The 22,766-nt window shown below is 34.2% G+C and overlaps 1 protein-coding gene across 1 annotated transcript; it reads right to left on the minus strand.

Moving 5' to 3' along the window:
• Positions 1-16,438: 16,438 nt before the first annotated feature.
• LOC119542763 (olfactory receptor 6C4-like) lies at positions 16,439-17,377 on the minus strand. The gene has a single exon (XM_037847425.1). The coding sequence runs from the start codon at positions 17,375-17,377 to the stop codon at positions 16,439-16,441; it is 939 nt and encodes a 312-aa protein (XP_037703353.1).
• Positions 17,378-22,766: the final 5,389 nt, after the last annotated feature.

Raw genomic sequence — 22,766 nt, forward strand, 5'->3', positions numbered from 1 at the left:
AAAGTTCATGCAAAAATGATTCTTGCTCATACTCCCCAAACATGATGAAATCAAGCCTTTGCTGTTCATTTCCCTTCCTTCCTTCCTCCCTTCTTCCTTTCCTTTCCCTTCCCTTCCCTGCCTGCTTTAATTTTCCCCTCTTTTTTTCCTTTGGGATTTTGCAGATTGGGATGCAAGTAGAAATTTCTAAGATCATGGGCAGAGATTTTCCTGTCATTTCAGAAAAAGACAAACCTAATTACAAATGCAAAAGTTCTATGCATATGAAGAATAGAAGGCACACTGGACAACTCAAAGATAGCTACAAATTTAAAAAGTGGAATACATATGTATTTACAGAGGCATGAATTATATTTATTTTGGCTTGTATTATTGTGACTAGAAAATGGTCTTCAATAAAATACTATGGACAAGGGAAGTAATTTTATTCTAATTTTATGAATGGGGAAGATGAGACAAGATTTAAGAGGCTTATTTAGAGTCATGAGATTGGGCAGCATACTTGTTCACTATGCAATGCTCTGCTACAAAATATAAAAGAAAACCGACAAACAACATGTGTAACAATTCATACACTATGAAAATGTCTGTTGTAAATTTTGTTGCTATGGTTTCATCAGTTTTGACCTTATTTAAATATGGATTGGACCTATGGAAGTATGTTAGATTCAATTTGGTTCAGTTACAAATTTTGAACAACTTAATGATTAACAGAAATGTTGATTGATTTTAGAAAGCAGAGGAAAGGTCAAAATGACCTCTGGAAGGAGCTATCAACTACAAAACTGCATGTTTTCTTCAAATTCATATGTTATACAAACCAGTTTCTGATTTCAACAGAACAGTTGAAAAAAATATTACTAAAGTAATCTAAAAGAAAAGAATGTGGGAAAAGTAAAAAGAAAATAAATATAAGAGCTATCCTTAAAAATGAATGCCTCTTATCAAGTTGTAAATGCTATTCAATATGTGAAATCAAACACATTCATGAAGGAACAAAAACATGATAGGAAAAAAGCAAACCTTTCTTAATAGGAAGATTTTCTGCAGCAGGGATTTCATCTCCTTACTATGCAGATCATGGCTCATATTTTTTAAGATAAACAAGTATAAGCAAAATTTGTCGCTCTCTCTCTCTCTCTTTTTAGTTTACTGTACTTTTACATTGATTAGACCAACAAATAGACCTGGCACGGGACTTGAGAGAAATTCTCTCTTGGTGGGCGTTTCCACCACCAGACAGTCACCAGTGAATAAGGATCCCTCTTGCCAGCCATGCATTTTGTGTTATAAAGCAGAGACAAAAAGGAGAAGAAATTATTAATTAGTGAACTTTGGAAAGTTGGAATGGCATTCTGGAAGATGTGAGAACTAATCTCTTTGCAAAGCAGAGTATTAAAACAGAGTTTTAAGAAAAATACTTGATTCTTCTTTTCATTTTCATGATTTACATAGGACATTCCCCACTTTTCATTTGAATAAATTACAACCCTTACTTTTAGCAACTTGTTTCTTGTCTCTACTGTAACTACATAATGCTAGTGTCAGAAGAAAATTAATACAAGTAATAAGCTAAACAATCAATGGGAAAACTGAAAGAATAATGAAAATAGTGGATGTTGAAGTGACACGGAGATGAGCAAAAGTAGACATGAGAAACCACCCCATCATCTACGATTTCAAGGCACAGAAAGAGGTGGTGTTAAAAGACCCAGAAGCCTGGGCATTTCTTTAAGAGTGAGATGCACAGTGTGTGCTGTCCAGCCGGAGCTAGAACCAAAGAGACAAAACACTCCAAAAAGCAGACTGAATGAAAAAGAAATACCCTCTCTTCATTCCAACTCGACTGCCTTTGCAGTACAAAAGCAGTCATAGACAGTCAGTAACAAATGAGCACAGCTGGATTTGGCCTGCAGGCTGTAGTTTGCTGAATACACAAAGATTCTGCAACTAAAATTTTGGGAAATAAATTATCTGACAGTAATGTTTTTGGCTTCATATAGGTTTGATATTTTTGTTGTATCAACTTCCCTATCAATAGAATAAGTTTAATTTGTCATGGATACATGACGTTTTAAAACATTGCAAATTACTTTATTAATAACAGAAAATTGTTCTATAATGATGTCCATTGAGAAGATAGCAGGTTACCTAACAGTTTATATACAAACAGATACTAAGTTTTAATGGCATACCTACAGGGCAGGAGGGGAGGAAATCTCTGAATCATTGAATTAAACATAAATAACTCACATTTTTATGATTAAAGAATTCTTAAATAGTTAAAGATCCCAGGGATCTTTCAAGTTTTTCATATAGCATTGGGTACTCATTGATATGTTGATATGGTACCTTTCAAGACATTTTTAAAATTTTTCCAAAGTTTGCCTGTAATGGGCCTGAATATTTTCTTCAAATTAATTCTCTTTTAGGTTAATTGAGATTATTTTTTTTTTTTTTGTATATTTGGAGATAAACTTACTGTGGATGCTTTTAGGCATTATTTCTTCAAATACTTTTTTTCTGTAACTTTCTAACTCTCCTCTCCACCTTGGACTCTACATGCCCATGTTACAGCTATTTACTTTAATATTTCTAACAGGTCTTTGAGGTTCAAAACATTTTTACAACTTTTGTTTTCTCTCTCTTCTTCCAGTTAAATAACTTTAGCAGATTTATCTTCAAGAACAGTGATTTCCTCTTTCTTCTTCATGCAGTTGTTAAACCTATCCAGAGATATTTTAATTCAAATATTTTTTAAACCTTCCAATGTGCCCTTTTATATTTCTCTGTTAAAATTTCCTATCTGTTCATTTTAAATTTTTTAATGCACTTTTATTAAGACATATTCACATACCATGCAATCATCCAAAGTGTACAATCAGTTGTTTACAGTATCATCATGTAGTTGTACATTCTTCGCCACAATTTTTTGGACATTTTCATTATTTAAAAAAATAAGAAAAAGAATAAAAATAAAAATAAAAGTAAAAAAGAACATCCAACACATCTCATACTCCTTTTGCCCCACCCATTATTCATTTACTTTTGTCCCCCTTTTCTCTACTCATTAGTCCATACACTGGATAAAGGGCATGTGAGCCGCAAGGTTTTCACAATCACACAGTCACACCATATAAGCTATGTAATTATACAGTCATCTTCAAGAATCAAGGATACTGAATTGTAGTTCAATAGTTTCAGGCATTCCCTTCTAGCTATTCTAGTACACTAAAAACTAAAAAGGGATATCAATATAATGCATAAGAATAACCTCCAGAATGACCTCTTGGCTCCATTTGAGGTATCTCAGCCACTGAAACTTTATTATGTTTAATTTCTCTTCCCCTTTTTGGTCAAGAAGTCTTTCTCAATCCCATGATGCCAGATACAGGTTCATTCCCAGGAGTTATTTCCCATGTTGTCAAGGAGATTTATACCCCTGGGAGACATGCCCCATGTGGGGGGGGGGGGGCACTTGAGTTTACCTCCAATGTTGGCTTAAAGAGAAATGCCACATCTGAGCAACAAAAGAGGTCCTCTGGGGATGACACTTAGGCATCATTATAAGTAGGCTAAGCTTCTCCTTTGTAGTAACAAGTATCATAAAGACCAGTCCCAAGATCAAGGACTTGGCCTACTACAATGGTAGTCCTCAATGCTTGAAAGAATATCAGGAATTCCCCACGTGGGGAAGTATAATATTTCCAATTTTTCCCCAGATCTTCAAGGGGGCTTGGCAAATACTTTCTTTTCTCTGCCCAAATTACTGTGGGGTGTATCAGGGTTTCATGCTAACCTGTATAAACCAACCAGATCTCACCCCCGATTCAAGTTTCCACATAATTATGGTGTTTGAATAAACTGACCATTCAAGTTAAATTATACAGTGTGCTACAGAAAGCATAGCTTGTGCACAAAATAAACATCTCTTCCATGGTCTCACACAAAAGTTGAGGTTTTAAAATGCAGTCAGCAACATCTTTTTCCCTTTAGTCTGGTTTACCTTAGTTCTAATCAAGTCCATTTCATTCATATCTCTAACTGAAGTCTGATCTCTTTTTTGTCATTTTTAACATTTGCTGTGTGGGGTGATGCTGAGATTCACAGCTGTTGAACTCTGACTCTGAGTCTCAGGTGTCACACAGATACCTGAAGTTACAGGGACTGACCAGCTCAGCATCTCAGAATATAGAGATGACCATTCAACTCATGGATAGATGTGACTGCTATAAGAGAGTACAATCTAGGAACCTTTATATAAGCCTTCCCTTGATAACTTATGCTGCCAGATTCAGTTCTCAAGAGTTTGCACATTATAGTCATTCTGCCTTAGAGAGGTGTTAGAATGTTTGTCTTTTCAATTCTGGCTTATTTCACTTGACATACTATCCTCAAGGTCCATTCACCTAGTTGCATAATTCACAACTTCATTTCTTCTTGCATTGTATGTATATGCACAATTCCATTTATCAGTTGATGTACCCTTAGGCCACCTCCATCCAATGAGAATTGTGAATATGGCTGCCATAAACACCAATGTGCGATGTCCACTCATGTCCCTGCTCTCAGTTCTTCTAAGTATATACCCAATAATGAGGGTTTCAGGACCATATGACAACCCCATAGTTAACTTTCTGTGGAACCACCACACTGCCCTCCGGCTGAGCCATGCCATTCTACTTCCCTACCAACAGGGAATAGGTACATCCTTCTCTCCACATTTTCTCCAACACTTGTATCCCTCTGTTTGTTTTTTAACAATTTTATTCATACACCATATAATCCACCCTAAGTAAGCAATCAATGATTCCCAGTGTAATCACGTAACTATGCACTCACCATCACAATATATATGAGGACATTTCCATCTCTTCTCCAAAGAAAGAGGAAAAGGAGGGGGGAAATAAAAGATAAAATTACAAAAGATAGCACAAAAATAAAAATAAAATGAAAAGGTCAGACACCATCACCACCACCAAGAATCCCATATCACTCTCAGTTTCTGTTCCACCACCTCCCCCCACCCAGGCCCTGGGGGCTGAGTTCTCTGAGTGATGGCTGCCTCTTGAGCTGTGTTCTGCTCCCCCTCTCCTTTTCATAGGCAAGATAAGCCCTTTAGGAAATTGTCTCTTACACTTGAGTTTTTCCTTTGACTCTCTATCTTATCTCCACCCTTGCCTGGGTTAGTGCTGATAATTGAAACTGCCTGAGGCTTACTCTAATGAGCTACTTCGAATGAGAGAGGAAAAAAAAAAAAAGAAAAAAAAGCAAGAAGTCCCTTTTCAGAGCCAGTCCCCAGGCCTCCAATTCACAAGGCAAGATCAAGACTTGGTACCTGGTTCTGTGTGCCCCTGTGTGCCCCTTTTAATGGGACACTGCCTTTTCCAGTATTCTGAGCTCAGTGGACTCCAGAAATCTTTTTTTATTTATGTGTTTTTTTTTTTCCATCAGCCCTGTCTCCTCTCTGTCAGGATAAACCTCCTGGTTCCTTCCCTACCCGCTCCAGGTTTACCTGTTTGTAGCATGTATTCAGTAGTCCAAGTTTGTTAATTAAAACCACAGTTTGAGCTTGGTTGAGTTACATTCCCTTGCTCCTGGCTGTGACTTTTTCTTTTTCCCATAGCAAAGTTTTGCAACTTAGCCTGCCATGCCAGTGGGGGAGGGACACCAGCTCCACAGTTGGGGGAGATTTACTTACAGTTCTATGCTGTAATATCAGCTGTACCACCCATTCCAGGCTGGTGTACGATGTTGTCCAGTCACAGAGGTCCCTCCATCAGTTGCTGACTATTTTCTACTTGTTCTTGGCTGTTTGCTAGTTTCTCTATGGGTCTAAATCCCACACCTCCCTATGCCACCATCTTGCCGCACCTCCTCTCTCTGCTCATTTTTATGGAGCTATTTTTTTTTATCTCCTTGAGCATAGTTATAATAGCTGCTGCAAATTTCCTGTCTGATAATTCCAACAACTGAGTCATGCTGTGTTTAGCTCTAATGTTTGTGTTTCCTTGATGACAGATCACAAATTCCTAGGCTCCCTATGTTGAGTAGCCTTTAATTGAATCCCAAAGATTTTTTATTTAATGTTGTAAAGATGTTGTATTCTACATACTGCTCTCAAAAGTGTTGATATTTTGTTTTAGCAGGCAATTGATGTAGTGAGATGCAAATTGCAAACTCAGTCTCTGCTGTAATGAATAGCAGCTCAGATATCTGATCAGACTTCTTTCAGGCCACCTCACATATGTATATTTCATGGGTCTGACAGAGATTTTGGAAGAGTTTATACACAGAAATGGGGTTTACACTTCTTTGGCTGTTCCCTTAAAGAAATCCATATCCCCATTCTCAAATGACCCGGAATGTCCTAGAATCAGATCCTGATTATTTCAGAAAAAAAACACAAAGATTCTCACTATTTAGATATCCCATGATTGTGTCTCCCATCAAAAACAAGCTGAATATTGAAATATTCACATATACCAGTCACTTCCTCCAAGAACACTAGGGATATAAGGGAACTTTCTTAAATGGATAAAAGACTGTGAAAAACATAGAGATAATGTCATATTTGCAGGTGAAAGGCTCAATGCTTTACTCTGAAGGTCAGGAACAACAGGAGAAATGCAAAGAAGTACCCTTTGATGATTTCTAATCAACATTATATCTGAGGGCCTAGACAGGTAATTAAGGCAAAGGAAGCAATGTAAAAAAGGTATAGATTGGAAATAATGACTTAAAACTATCTTCATCCACAGATAACATAATGACCTATGAAGAAAATCTTAAGAAATTTACCAGAAACTCCTAGAATTGCTACTTAAGTTTAGCAAGATTACAAGATATAAAAATATATGAGTATAATATCAGTGAACAATTGGAAAAAGATATTTAAAATACCATTTTCACTAACATATGGGAATTTGCACTGCTAGACAGTTAAGCTACTTTCAGAACAACTTTATCCTATTGAAGATTGATTGTAAGGTGTGTTAGGGCCGTCCTAGAGTAGCATTTACTCCAGGGCTAGTTAACTCGATTACTGAGATGTGACCCTTCTGGATTACTGACTGAAAGCATCATGAATTCATAGTGGTCTCTCCACCTTGAATAGTTAAAAAAAAAAAAAAAATATTGTATCCAAGCCCCATTTGAGTTCTGAGAATTATTCGGTTTACAGCTCCTAGGTAGGTTTATCTTTCTCCCAGTTTTGTCCTTTGCCCAGCATCATGGTTTTGCCCTATTAATATACAGATTAGTTTTCAGCCACGCATCCAAGGAGACCCATTGACTGATTTCTGGAGTTCATTCTTGGTATGGCTCCTTTGTCTCCAGTAGGCTACCTCACAAATTACAGCTTCCTTAACCTCTCTAAAATCCAGTTCCTACTCAGTAACTTAGTGTGTATATCAAGCTCTCCTTCATCCCTGTCTTCCTGCTGTGTGTCATAGAACTCACTTGATTAGTTTCCTTATTGTTAGGGATGGCATTCATTCACTGATTATTATCCAATAAGATTCTCCAGCTTTTAGGGGTTTTTTGATGGAGGGCAAGTATTGTAGCAGTTATCCTTTTGTGAGTGGATGTGGAAGCATCTTAAATTTATTACTTTTTAAATGTTAAATGATTCTTATATTTGTAATATTAGCACACACCTCAGTGAAATTTTTATTATCCTTTAGATATTAATGTATTCTATTTGTTAATATTCTGTTTAGGCCTTTCGTGATTGGGCTTATGAGAGAAATTATCTATACTCTTTTATCTCTATCAGATATTTCTATCAGACTTGTGATGGATTCATAAATATAGTTGGAAATTATTTTCCTTATAACTCTTCCAGAAAGAGTTTGTGTAAGAGTGGTCTTGTTTCATCCCTAAAAGTTTGGAGGTAAACAACTGGTGAAGCCAACTGGGCATGGGGCATTCTTTGTGGGAGAGTTATTAATAAAAATTCAATTTCTGTAATAGATATTTTTTAATTCAGATTTTCTTTTTCATATTATTTTGTGCATTTCAATATATATTTTTTATTTCACAACAAAATTGCCAGAATTTTGGTAAACAAATTTTGTTTACTATCCCGTTTTTTATGTAGAGGATCTGTAGTAATATACGTTTTTCTTTCCTGGTACTCGGAACTTATAGTTTTAAAGTTTGCCCTTTATTACACTTTCTGGAGTTTATGTATTTTAATTTTTGAAAAAAATCAATGTTAAACCTGTGGATATCCTCTGTTATATGTATTCTATCTACTTTACTATTTCTATTTGTATTTTTCCTTTTATTTCTTTGATTTGACTTACAGATTTTTGTTTCATTTAAAATATGAGCTTAATCCACTGATTTTTCTGCATTTCTCCTTTATAATATTTGCATATAAGACTTTATATATCCCTCTAAGTACTTCTTTTGCTATATCCCAAAATTTTAGATTTATATGAACTTTATTGTTATTTAGTTCAAACCAAATTTGAAATTTAGTTTGATTTCTTTTTAATCCATAGACTTTTAGAAAGTATTTATTTTTAATATCTATGTCCATAGAATTTCCTATATCTATCTGTCATTGGTTTCTATTTTAAGTTGACCATAGTTAGAGAACATAGACTGAACAACTCCAAACCTTGAAGTCATTCAGGGTTTTGTTTGACCCAATCAATTGCCAATTTTGCTATTTCCTATGTAGTCAATAGGCAGTAGCATGTTGTCATGACCAAAGCTTTTGTTAGAAGTTTAAGTATGCATTAAAGTATGTTAAATTGTGGTACAATTTATAGATTAGATATTCAAAGCTCCACCTCACATTCTTTCAAGTTGAAAATGTTGGAAACTTAAATGTCTCCTGCTGCTTTGGTTCAGAAAACATGTTTGGTTCTCCAAATTAGATCCATACAAACTCAGATTTTGGAAGACCAAAGTGAAGTGAAGATCAACTTTCTATTCCTTTTAGCTTTTTCTGCTCACTAGGAAGGTCATGGAAATGTACAGTTTTTTTGTTTGTTTGTTTGTTTGTTTGTTTGTTTTTCTGCAGCCTTGTTGAGTTTCCAACTTCATGGAGAGCTATTCTGGTGGATGAAGAGGTAGTGACATATTTTTGTTTCCACATATCTGATACCTATATCACAGTTATGATACTGTTTTTAAATTATACCTTCCATTCATAACATCACTGTTTTAATTAATCTTATATACATCTAGAGGTCATTACAAGAGTACTAGCTAGAGGCTCCTCCAGTCTTTTCAAGTCCAATAGGCCTCAATTCTTCTTAATGAAAATCTTCCAGTTTAAAACACCAAAAGTGCTTTCTCTTCCTACAGTGTCCAAACATTTACTGAGTTATAATAAAGAGAAGCTCTGACCAAACATTATTCTGTCATCTAACACACTGAGAAAATTCCAGATAAGTTCTAAAAATAATTTTTAATTAAAAAATGGATTTTAAAAACTGGATTACCATTGATTTATAGAAATATTTAAGGAAAAATGGCTCCCTTACAATATAGAGCTTATTCAAAACAGTATTCAGTCATTAGTTTAAAACTAGTTTTTCAGGCTTAGTAAATATTAAGGACTTTTGAAATATTGATGCTGATTTCTTCTAAATATTTTTACTAGGGATTTTTCTACAATTATGTTAAATATTATCATTTCTTCCATTCTATATTCTTAGTGTTTAAATATAGGAAATTAGCAAAACATTATCTGGCTTTGAAGTGTGGATCGAGGCATTGTTGTATCATGAAATGTTTGTCATCAAGGAAAAGAAATAAATAATAATTTGGAGAGAATGTTTGGTGTTTGTAATTCATAGACAATGTAATTTACTACATAATTTTAAATATTCATTTCTCTGAAATTTTTCTCATACAGTGCTTGCTTTTTAAACTATTTCTCCATGTGTATCAATGTCAGTTATTATAGTTAATAGAAAGGTTTTTTTTTAGTCAATAAAAAAATAAAGTCCATGGAGACTTCCCAAAGGTTACATACAAGGAAAGAGAAAATTCCTTGTGCTTTGACTATTATTAGACACTTTGTTTATATCTGAATTTTCTCTAGTCCTTATGGACAACAGCCCAGGAGCTTGTACTTTTATCTCCATAATTGACTTTATGATTAGTTCTCTCCCAGTGGAATCTATCACAGAAGATATGTGAAGCCTCAACACTGAAATATTCAGAAAAAAGCTATACAGGGGTAAATGTAAGTCTTTAAATACTGGGGTGATCCAATTATTCTCACTGGAGACATAAATTCTCTTCAGAATTTGAAGAGGAACTTTCCTTTAGATTTATACATTAGGTAAAAATATAAGATTTATACCTCACATTCCTCAACTACTTGTAAGATCCTATGAATTTATTCATCTTTCATAGAAAATCATCTGTTGCAATGAAATGGTAGAGATAGTCACCGGGTTATCTTTCTACTTCTAAAGAAGGGCTAAATAGTTATGGTATTTTTAAATTAAACAACTAGTAATGGAAAATTATTATATCATTAATATAATATGTAATATTGCATTGTTAATATATGTTCTCATGAACCAATAAAAATGCATCACTTTATGGGAAGAATCTTAATTTGATAAAATGTACATATATTTGGAAATGATATTAGACTTTTAATTTCAAGAGGTTTAATGATTATTAATGTTATTCATTTTAACATACCAAGAAATTGTCTCCATTTTACTCTATTTTTAAATTTTGCCACATGAAAATGGAAACTGAAAGATTTGAGATGAAATAAGATAAAAGTATGCTTGTTGCTTCGTGTAATGATTCAAACTCCTTTCCCTGCTTATTGGTCTGATGTGGTTGCTGAAAAGGAGAAGTTTTGACTAAGCCAGGCAAGATGATGAGACACTAAACATAATTTCTTTTATGCCATTACAAGGTCCTATAGGTATGAGAGAAAAATACGTCCTTAGTATATTTTTCTTTCTCAGTCAAGATCATTTTCTGCCCCATGCACAATATTCATCATGTAATAGATCACTACTGGATAAAACTATCACTTCCATTTGATGATGGAGTGCTGCTATGCACACACAACTTCATGACTTGGTGGGTAAGGCACCATCCATTTCAATGTGAGGCAGCTAAGGTCATATGGTAGCTTTGTGACCCATTGTAAAACATTCGTTCTCTACTAAGACCCAGTACAAGCCAAATACTATTTCTTACAAGGAGAGTGGTTATCCACTGAGGAAGGCATAGCTTTGCCCAAATCCAAGAATTCTGTATTGTGACACACTTATACGGACCTGCCCAAAGACTCCAAACAACATTCCTATCCTCACTGGCAGTTCAAGCAGCATCATATCTTCTGAGTCATGTGGTCCAAGTGATAGGGCAGCTTGTATGGTGGCTTTGGCCTGTTCCAGAGCGGAATCTTATTGCTCCCTTCAAAAATAGAAGCTTTTCAGGTCTCACAGCATATGGATCAAATTAGTATGTGGTTTTTATTCCCTCCAAAATCCACAGAGCTCTCTAGATAGTATACCTCTTTCTTAGTGGTAGGAGTGACCAAATGCAGAAACTTGCCCTTCACTTTGGAAGGGAGAGCTTAACATGTCCCACACCAGTGGACCTCTACAAATCTCTCTAATGTGGCAGGCCCCTGAGTTTTTGTTTGGATGTATTTCCCACCCTCTATCTCAAAAATGTGAGCTTACAAATGTGCCTAAATTCATTGCCACTTCCCACTCACCTGGTCCAATCAGCATAATATCACCCATGTAAAGGAGCAGTGTGATGTCCAAAAGAAGATAAAGGTATCTAGATTCCCTGGGAATTCAATTATGTTAGACCAGATTTGGTAGATACTGAGGCAGGACAGTGAAAATGTGTTGCTGAATGGAAGCTGCTTCTGATGGGCTTAAATGACAAGAGCCAGGGAATGTGTTGATTTGCAACTGCAACAGTAGCTTCAATTGGAGCAAACATCTGATTAAATTCATAACAATCCATTGTCACTCTCCAAGCTCCATCTGTCTTCTGTACATTATGAGTTAGATGGTGATTCGGTAGGAATCATCACACTTTAATCTTTCAAGACCTTAATGGCGACACTAATTTCTGCTGTTCTTCCAGGAAAGCATTATTTTGGGTTTCCTCTTTTTGTAGAGAGTGGTAGTTCTAGTGTCTAGTGTTCTAGTATTCTAGTTGTGGCCTTTCCTACCAAAGTAGCCCTCACTCCATGGGCCAAAGAACCAATGTGGGGATTTTGTCAGTTGTTGAGTAAAACTATTCCAATTATGCATTCAAGAAATGGGAAAATAAACACAGACTACATTTGAGGGCTTTCTGGGTCCACTGTGAGATGGATCTGATCTAAAACTCAATTTATCACCTAACCCCCATACACCCTGACTCTGGTATACCACAGTGATGCTTTGTGTCCCCAAGTATTGCTATCAGTTCAGAGCCAGTTTACCTAGTTTTCCCTGAAAAATTACCCATTAAATGGCTTCAGGTCCCTTTGGGAAGAGCTGGGAAAAAGATTAACAGTATAAATATTTGGCAGTGTAGCAGCATCCTTACTCAACTTTTCGTAGTTTCTCCTTCTTTCAAGAGTACTGAGTCTATGAACTCAAGACTGGGAATGAAGGGCTGACCACTTTCTGTTTTGTTAATCCAAATATTTCTTTTCACTATACCTCCTGTGTTTCTGCTTATACAGATCAAAAAACTTTAAAACACCTTCTCTCTGTGTTAGTAATAAGAATGTTATGATCAAGTAGCCACTGTCATAGGTCTCTGTGAATCACACTATTCCGATTACAGCTTTTGCACCACTGCCCATTAAAATAGCCACAACCACCCTGTCTTTGTCAGTTAAGTACTGCTACATGACCCCACACCACAGGCTCTGATCCATTCCAGTTTTAGGGATTCCAAATTTCTGACCTAGAAAGAAACAGAGGCCAAATGGATTTTCAAGAATGCTGGTGCTCCCTACAGGAATCTGGTTATCTGCTGTGATGAACTGGTCTCTGGGCTCTCTTGGGTCAAATGAGCAGGATTTATGTGATTTATTCAGACTAAAATTCCAAACTTCCTAAGTCTTTTAATACCTCCTACAGTGCATCAAAAAAGCTTTGGACTTTAACTTCATTTAGTATATCTGATCTTTGGATCCATATTTCAGTTGACATTTCAGACAAACCATGAGAGCCATTCCTAGTTAACTGAGACAAAACAACAAATCCACAGTCTTTTCTTAGGGGGCCCCGCATCAGCCTGATGCACCCTTATTCTACCTTGATCCTATAGTCTTAAGATACATTCCCCTACACATCATCTAAGCCATATACATTATATAATCCCAAATTTATTCAGTTCTCTTGGATATACATTAATAATTTTTCTCCCAGTGATATCTTATAAGGCATACATTAGGCTTATTCCTCACAACTTACAACTTATGATATTTTTATAAATAATACTGTTCAACTTTGATGACAAGTCCCTTTTGTCATATAAAGTGACATTCACAGGTTCCAGGGATTAAGACCTGGCTACCTTTGAGGGCCATTGCTTAACACGTTTATGTTATATGTGTTTTTTCAAGTTCACTGACCCCTCTATCATCTCCATTTGATTTTATGCTCATCAAGTGGCTTTCTTTCAGTTATAAATTTTCAATTTTGTTATTCTTACATTTTTCCACTTAATTTTTTTTTACCTTTCTAACTATTCACAGGTCATTGCTATTTTCCTAATGAGTATATTATCTCTTTATGTTTTTTCTGTTAGATTTAGCACTGAGATTATCTCAGGGTTGCTGTCTGCTGTTTTTCTCTTCCCTTGAGAAGGTGTCACATTTTCCTTTTCCTTGTATGTTGAGTAAATTCAGGTTGAATCCTGGACATTAAGAATATTATGTTGTGTAGATTATGATTACTGTTACAGTACTCTAAAGAGATATTTTTTAACCTGGAAATTAAACCATGGAATCAAAACTGTAAAATATATCCCACCTTCTATGGTGATGTTTAAAAACTCAGTTCAGTTCAGTTCAGTTTCTAAAGCCTTTGTTATGCTATTGTTTGATATGCAGAGATTCTGAACATTTGTCAACTGATAGAAACTTGTTGGCTGAGGGAGGCTACAATTCTCCTCTACTGATTTCTTCAAAGAATGTTTTACTTTTATCTCCTCTTCCCAACTGACAAAAGGATTTTCTGAATCAACATATTTTTTGGAGAAACACTTCAACCCATAACATTGTCTCAGAAAGAACTCTAAGATATAAGGATAAGTTTTAAAGTCTATCAAAAAGTATTATTCATTGTATAAGATTAAAAATTTAATATTTTTGACAACATAAGCAAGACAATAATTTTCTCAGATCTGTCAGCTTTCTAAAGTCACTATACTGAGTATTTGTGATACTACATAAGTATTCACTTTTAACTGATGTTAATTGGGAGCAAAGTGATTTTTTAATATCTCTTCCAGTTAAGGACACTGCTGATGGTAATGTTTCCTCCAAGCTATTAAGTTCCTCTTTCTAAGAGGAACAGACTGAGATACAGCTTTTTTTTCTTCAGCTCCTTCACTTGAATATTTGATTCATGCTGATCATACAACATGAATCCCCCAGCGCAATCCCCCAAACTGAAGTTTTGTAAACTTCTCAAAGAAACTATCATGTAAGAAATGTGTCTCCTATCCAAGGCACATCCATTTGTCAACTTCTTCAGGAAGTCTGAGTAAATTAATGAGTTCTTTATATTTACATTTATAATTAAGGATTACATTGAAGTAGAATGTAGGTAATGTGTTGAGAAAGTAACACATGCATAATATGTTCTTTTTGTTAAATTAGGTGGAGAATACTCCTTAGAACCATGTAGCACCTATCCACACAATCTGAAGGGAAACTAGAGATAAACCTTGTAACTTTAGATTAAATTAGCAAAGATCGTTTACATCAGCAATTACACTGAGGAATTTCTGGATTGTCAAGTCAAGCAAGCTAGAGAGGTCACCAAGACACACAAAGGGCCATCGTCCAGCCCTTGCCTACCCTTATCTGTGCTTCCTTTTCTATTGTGTGCCTATGATTAATGAACTGATGATGTTCTTTAAAACAACAAACAAATGAATGAACTAATGAATCATCACCTGACTGTCTAAATAACAAAGTAACAAGTTAACTAATGCATTAACATCATTATGTGTCAAACATTTAGGCCACTTTTTGATGCAGTTATGGCTAAATATATAGGAATTGACAAATCTATTCAGTCAATCATCTATTCTCCATGACTTTCCCAGGATACTCTTTTAGTATCTCTGCTACCTACTGGATTTTTCATTATTGGTTGATGGATAAACAAAGAAATCAAGAGTAAAAATTTGTCACCAATTAGCTATGTGCTTCAGTAAAGCTTCTTAAGATCTTTAGGACTTCTTCATTTTGTAAAATGAGATGGTTGAAGTAAAAAATATCTACAGTCTCTTTAAATTTTAACATTACTCATGCAATGAATATGCTCTAGGCATTCTAAGGAATAAATATGAACACAACAAAGCTAAGAAAATGAAAGTTTTATTTATGATGGAGTCTCTGCCTAAGGAAATCAGATTATAAACATTTACAGTTCAGTGTGAAGATAAGAAGACTAAGAAGGAATGTGATTTAAGCCTGTAAAATCATTAACATCAGGAATAAGTTTAAACGGATATACTCTGAATTCCCTATTAAACGAGAACTAGAAGAATGACTAGGCAAAACAGTAAATTATTTAAAATTTGCTAGAAAGACAAGTTTTGAATTAGTTTAGACTTGACTCATCCTTTTACCTCTCTCATGGGTTTGCTCAAAGAATTTAATCTGTGTTTAAGTCATCATTTCACATTTCCCAGCAATATTAAAACAAACACATGATTTCTCTTCTTTAGGACTTTGTTACTTTAAAGGCTGCAATCCTCATTAAGCAGTTACTGTGAAAAGATTACATTTAAGCAGTAATTTTACAATCTGAAAAGAATAAACTTGTCCATGCAATAATATATTGCATAAGCTACTGTTAACAAGCTCAGGTTATGAATTTAATTTTTCAATTTCACATGTAGAGATTAAAGATCATACGGCAATAGACACAATTTAAAGACTGAATTGTAAAAAACAATTAGAAGTCAAATTCCCAATTCCAACTTCTCCCAGAAACTTTTCTTTTCTTTAATACTGAGGTATGAAGTGTTAGAGCACACACACACAATTGTACACTTTTAAGAAGAGCAAAAGTGATGATAAAATTGACTTAATTAAAATAAGCAGTTTTATTGTTTCAGTGATCAAACAGGAACATTAATGAGATAAGGTAAAAATAAATTTCTAAAATTACCATAAAGTACATTTATGATCTTTTGTACATTTCTGTATTATCTGTCTAATGAATGACCTTAAATAGTTTCATTTTATTGAAAAAAACTTGATCTTACCCACCATGTCTTTGAAAGCTGTTTTCACTTGCTTGTTCCTGAGGGTGTAGATGAAGGGGTTCAACAGAGGGGCCACTGACGTATTGAGCAGAGCCACTCCCTTGTTAAAAGTTGCTGTGTCCTTAACAGAAGGATTTATAAACATAAAGATACAGCTTCCGTAAGAAAGTGAGACCACAAACATGTGAGAGGAACAAGTCGAAAAAGCTTTTGTCCTTTGTTGAGCAGAGGGCATTCTCAGGATTGTCCTGATAATGTATGTGTAGGAAAGAATCACCAGTGCTAAGGTGAAGATGAGCGTCACTGCAGCAAGAACAAATTCAATCACTTCTATGAAATGTGTGTCTGAACAGGCTAAACGCAATAACATGGTGTAGTCACAGGAATAATGATTGATGATGTTGGAGGCACAGAAAGGCAGCTGGAGAGTCATCATATGCGGCACGAAGACGACTAAAAAACCAGAGAACCAGGAGCATAAGACAAGTTGAAGGCAGAGCCTCCTGCTCATCACGGTAGTGTAATGCAGGGGTCTGCAGATAGCAACGTAGCGATCGTAGGACATGGCGGCTAAAAGGTAGAATTCAGTTGCTCCCAGAAGGATAGCGAAAAAATACTGAGTGAAGCAACCACCAAAGGAAATCGTCTTGTGTCCTGTTCCAATACTGACTAGAATTTTGGGATCAAAGACAGAGGTAAAGGAAATTTCCAAAAAGGAAAAATTACGGAGGAAAAAGTACATAGGAGTCTGGAGGCGATAATCCAGCAGAGTCAACATGATGATGGTCAAGTTTCCCATGATACTTAAGATATAAGTTAGTAGCAGAAAAAAGACGAGCACAGCTTGAATCTCCCGGTCATTTGTCAAGCCAAGAAGAATGAACTCTATCACTGATGTTCTATTTCTCATGATTAAACTTCAGAAAAATAGAGAATTATAATAATAATAAAGGTCTCAGATGTTTTTTGAAATATAAATCAGATTTTAAAACCAACCAGAAGTAAAACAGTCAGCTGTAAATCTTTCTGCACACCTTGTTTTGAAAATGTCTTACATATGAATAATAAAACAATAAATCAGTTAATGTATTGTTTTATTTTCCTTCATACATAACAAAGATCCTTCTTAAGGACATTTTCAATGATTGTTTCTAACTTATGTCACCATTTATTTCTCACCGTTTCTCACTTTTTAGTATTTTCCTTCTTATTCTTTCTATTCCACTATCCTCTAAGTATTGGCTGCTGTAGCATTTATATAGATCAATCTAAAGAAAATTTCAAGAGTTGGCTTTATTTGAGAATTTTTAAAAATTAAATTTTAACTCTAGTTTATTAGCCAGCCAAGTAAATATAACCTAAATACAGAGAATACAAAAAATGGAACTCAGTTGGTTTCTGCTTTTCTATTTGTATTTTCTGTTTATTTTAAACCTCATTTTGAATAACTTCAGGCAATTACCAGATAAATTTTTCTCTTAATTCTTCAAAAAGTATTTGGAATTTGTATTATTACTGTTCCTGGGTCATAGCAAGGGCTTAATAAATACCTCTTATCATTTTAATATTAAATATATAGATTAATTAGTTATCAATGAAATATTATACCAAAATGATCTCACTGATTCTGCTTTCTATTGCAAACTGGATCTGCTCCTCAACAGATACTTCTTTGAAAAGTCAGTTCAAGTTCAGCTCTCCATACAATTTTCTCTAACAATCCCAATTAACAAAAATGGTTTCTCCCATGGCTTTATAATATTTACTATAACATAACACTGTACCATAAATTCCAGTAAGTAATTTCCTACTTATTTCAATTGATTATGTTTATTTGTCCTACCTTAAAATGAATAAACTGCCCATAAGAATATAGCTCTGTTACTTTACACCTTTTTAGAGGTCAGCAAATTGTACGGATTTTATCAAAATTTGAAGACAAAATATATTATTGGCTTCTCTTCAAATTCTTAGCCTTATTTTATGGAATGTTAAAGAGTTTTTATTCAAATTGGAAGTTCCAATTTATGCATACAGTAGTTCAGGATGTTCTTTCAATATTCTTTTTCATCAGATATGAGGAAATATTACTGAGAATGCTTTCTCCTACTCAAAAATTGTGAAGACTCTTTTTATGTTAACATTTAAATGTTTCACTACATATATTGGCATTTCTCACATTGCAAAATGTAATAAGTTAGCAATCGTCACACATCTTAACATATCCGTTATTAAAGTAAAAGTTCCCTAAAGGTTCAACACTGACAGAATGGCAGCTTTTGACAGGTTAGGAAGAGTGATTGTCTAGTAGAATGACATATGGAAAGACATCAAGAGTTTTAATATTTTAAGTTGAGCCAATTTTCACTTTTGCACCAGAATTGTTTCTTTTGTTAAATAATTCATGAACTAATTACAAGCATCAAATGCATTAATTGTATTTAAAAGCTGCAATAGGCTATGCAGTTTTGCAGTATTATTTTCATTAACAATCCATTCATGTTAATGAATACTCCAGTTTTTTTGCACCAATAATATAAACGTGTGTTGATAGAAATTATTTCTATCTTTGCCTGAGTATATTAATTGCAAGCTTACTAATGACTACAGTGAGTGTGGAAACTTAAAAAATAGTCACACAGTAATGAATTTGCAAAAATATTTTATATTGAGACAAATATTAGGACATTACTTCTACTGTGGTGAAATAGTTCTTTAAAACTATAATAGTACCAAAATTAGTTGAATTAAGTCATGGAAACTTGATCCGTTAATAATGATGCTCTTTCTCTGCATGAAAATAACAATTTAGAGCATGGGCAGACAATTTGAAGATATCAATTTTAAATTTCTAGTTTGAGATCCTAGATTTTAATTAATACAACATTCCAACTTAGAAAATGATTAATCAATTGCAGTCACTAAAGAACATTAGCATTCTGAAATTTCCATTTTTATGTCAATATTTCTGACAAAATAAAAATTTTGTAAATGTTTCCCACAAAGAAGAAACATTTCAATTAATGAGTAAATAAACGTGGGTTCATAAATGAATAGCAAAAACAGCATTTTTATATTTGTAAGGGATCTCATCATCTATTACAAGTAAGATCCACAGAAATTATAAATTTATCTAAGAAACAAAACATAAGCTAAACCTATTTTTTTCAGCATGATACAAGACGGTAATCCTTTATTGTAATGATTAGTCTTTTTCCCTGAAGAGAAAAAGCTGAAAGTATGAAAGGAATCTTTATGCTTTAAAAACATAAACTTATGCATATATTGAACCAAATATAAACTTGTTCCAATCAAAACTTTTTTGGCAAAATATGTTGCCATCTAAAGCTCTACTACTTGGTTACTGGGGGAAAAATAGATGTTTTATTTGCAGTTAAAAGAACATGGAAGAATATTCCCAATCTCTTCTAAATGACTTTCGTTACCGATCACTTCTCACAAGGTAAATATCCTCCCCCAATTGAACTAAATGGCTCCCGTGTATATCCTTCGTCTCTTTCTGTGGTGTATTTCAAAGATTTAAGAAATATTTGTTAGTTTATGAAACATTGTGTGGGATTACAATTAGGAAGAAAGTTAAAGAAAAGAGCCAGAGGACATGGGAAGTAGGGATGGGCATAGTGCAAAATATAAAAAATAAAGTTTAGCAAATTTTACCCACTTTAAGCTCTAAGCGTTTGAATATGGTATAACATTTTTCTGCCTGAAAAATATATTTTTGCTGAAGTATTAGGTTTGAAAAGTTCTTACCTATATTTGTTTAAATCCAGCAAAATTTCTTTAAAAAGTGTATGCACAGTTATGTCAACAAAGATAAAAAGTAAATAAACAAAACATTAAGGGAACTATGAAACTCTAGTTAACTGTAACCATCAGCATCTCCCTCCTACCTCAAGCAAAAGAGTCAGTTCTGTCCTAGTTCCCAATCAAATACATTGTCATTGACTTGGAGTATATGAAAGTTTATGACCCTTTGGGAAATGATCCCTGGGCCATCAGGAAGGTAAAAACCTATTCAAGCTCTTTGTGGAGATAAATAGGAATATTACAAAAATTCGTTCACTCCACTAACTCTATCTGTAATAATTACTTCACATACAAAATTATACACTCTCCCTGTTTATGCTGAACTCTGAATGCCTAATAAATTCCATATCAAAAAAAAAAAAGCAAACATATGCCCTGAAAAACTGTAAGTTTTCCTTACATTGATGCATAGTGGTAGTAATATAAGAAATTGCCACTTGGGTGAGAAATTTCAAAAGGACCTGAGAAAAACTAGAAAAGAATCAATGTTTCAAATTATCAAACTTTATTTCCATCGAAGCCTTCATGGGGCTTCTTGGAGAAATTACTGGTTCCAGGGCAAAGCAGGGAAAATACAAAATGACTCTGGAACATCCTGTGGTGCAAGAAAGAAGGAAAATGCTTTAAAAAGATGGAAACTTGTCAAAACAAATAACAGAATCCAACCTGAAGGAGTGCCTAATGGCCAGAGCAGGAACAATTTGAATGAGAAAATAAATAATGATAATATTGACTTTTAACCCAAAGGATAATATAAATATCCCTCAGGTCATACTAATTTAAATAAATCATTGAATAAATAAATGGTGGGTAAAAGACAGATCCTTATAGAGGAATTCCAGTTACTCAACTAGAAGGAAAAAGGAAAATAGAAAATACCATTTGGAAAACAGTACATTAGTCATTCTTGCAGATAAGGCCTATGAATGGATGCTAAAATTCTGGAGTAGACATCTCACCCTAATACTCAGTAACTACAAAGGGGCACTTTACAGCAGAGAAATAAAGCAGTCCTCGCCTAAAGAAAATAATCAAAATTTAAAATCACCAGTAATATGACCTTTGTCATCACGAACCCCTTGGTATGAGGCACTGAGAAGGACACAGCATCTGGTGGTATTCTTTTGAAAAAGTCATATCTTCATTCCAATCAGGAAAACACAAAGGACCAAATGAAACTGAAGGACAGTCTACAAAAAACTAAGTATTCTTCAAAAGTCAGGCTCATGAAAGACAAGAGTGGAGACAGGAGAGATAATAGCTAAATATATTATGATAGGATTCTGGAAGAGAAAAAGGTCATTTGTGAGAAAACTGATGAAATTCAAATGATATCAAATAATGGTTGATGGCACTGTGTCATTGTTAGTTTCCTGGTTTTGATAATTGTACTACAGTTATGTAACATGTTAATGTTAGGGAAATAAGGGAAGTAGGGTGAGGAATATACAGAAACTGTATGATTTTAGCAACTTTTCACTAAATCTTAAATTAGTTCAAAATAATCTTTTAAATACCCTTATAGTGTTCAGGAAAGAAGAATGAGAAGAAAATATGAAAGTCCGAGTTCATCTGTTTCAATATTGCTCATATATAGAAATACATGTTATAAAGAAATGCAATTGATACTTTGATGTTGACCTTGTGTCCTGCAACCTTGCTAAACTCAGTTTTAGAAGCTATTTAGTAAATTCCTTGAGATTTTCTATATAGCTGATCAGGGTGTTCATGAAGAAATACAGTTTTACTTCCTCTCAAAACTGAATACTTTTTCATTGCTTTATTGTAGTGAATAAAACCTTCAGTAAAAGTTCACACAGAAATGGTGATAATGGACATTCTTCCCTAGTCCTGAATCTTAGGGGAAGAACATTTTTTTTTTTTCATTAAGGATGATATTAGCTGTAAATTTTTTTGTTTGTTTGTTTGCTTGCTTGTTTGCTTGTGCTGCTCTGTCAGGTTGATGTTTTCTACTATACCTCTTTTTTGCTGACAATTTTAATCAGGAATATTTGTTTCATTTTTTCAAAATCTTTAAATGCACCCACTGATTTGGTCAGAAAGTTTACTTTGTTAGTGTGTTAGTATGGTGCACTATATTATAAAATTTCCAATAGTAAACTCAACATGCATTCCTGGGATGAACCCCATTTGGTGATACACGTTAACCATTTTATATATTGCTGGATTAGATATGCTAAGCATTTTTAAAGAATTTTTGCATCTATGCTCATGAAAAATATTTATCTATAGTTTTATTTTCTAATAATGTTTTCTTCTGGTTTTAATATAAGGGTAACAGTCTTTGTAGAATGAGTTGGCAAGTGTAGATTTGCTATTATTGGTTCTGTAAATCAATGATAGCATTTACTAATGAAATCATTTAGGATTGGAGTTGGAATTGTTTTTAGGTACTAATTTAACTTCACATATATATGGCAATTCAGGTTGTCTATTTCTTCTTGCATAAT

Source organism: Choloepus didactylus, chromosome 8 (genome assembly GCF_015220235.1).
Source record: "Choloepus didactylus isolate mChoDid1 chromosome 8, mChoDid1.pri, whole genome shotgun sequence".
Lineage (NCBI taxonomy): Eukaryota > Metazoa > Chordata > Mammalia > Pilosa > Megalonychidae > Choloepus > Choloepus didactylus.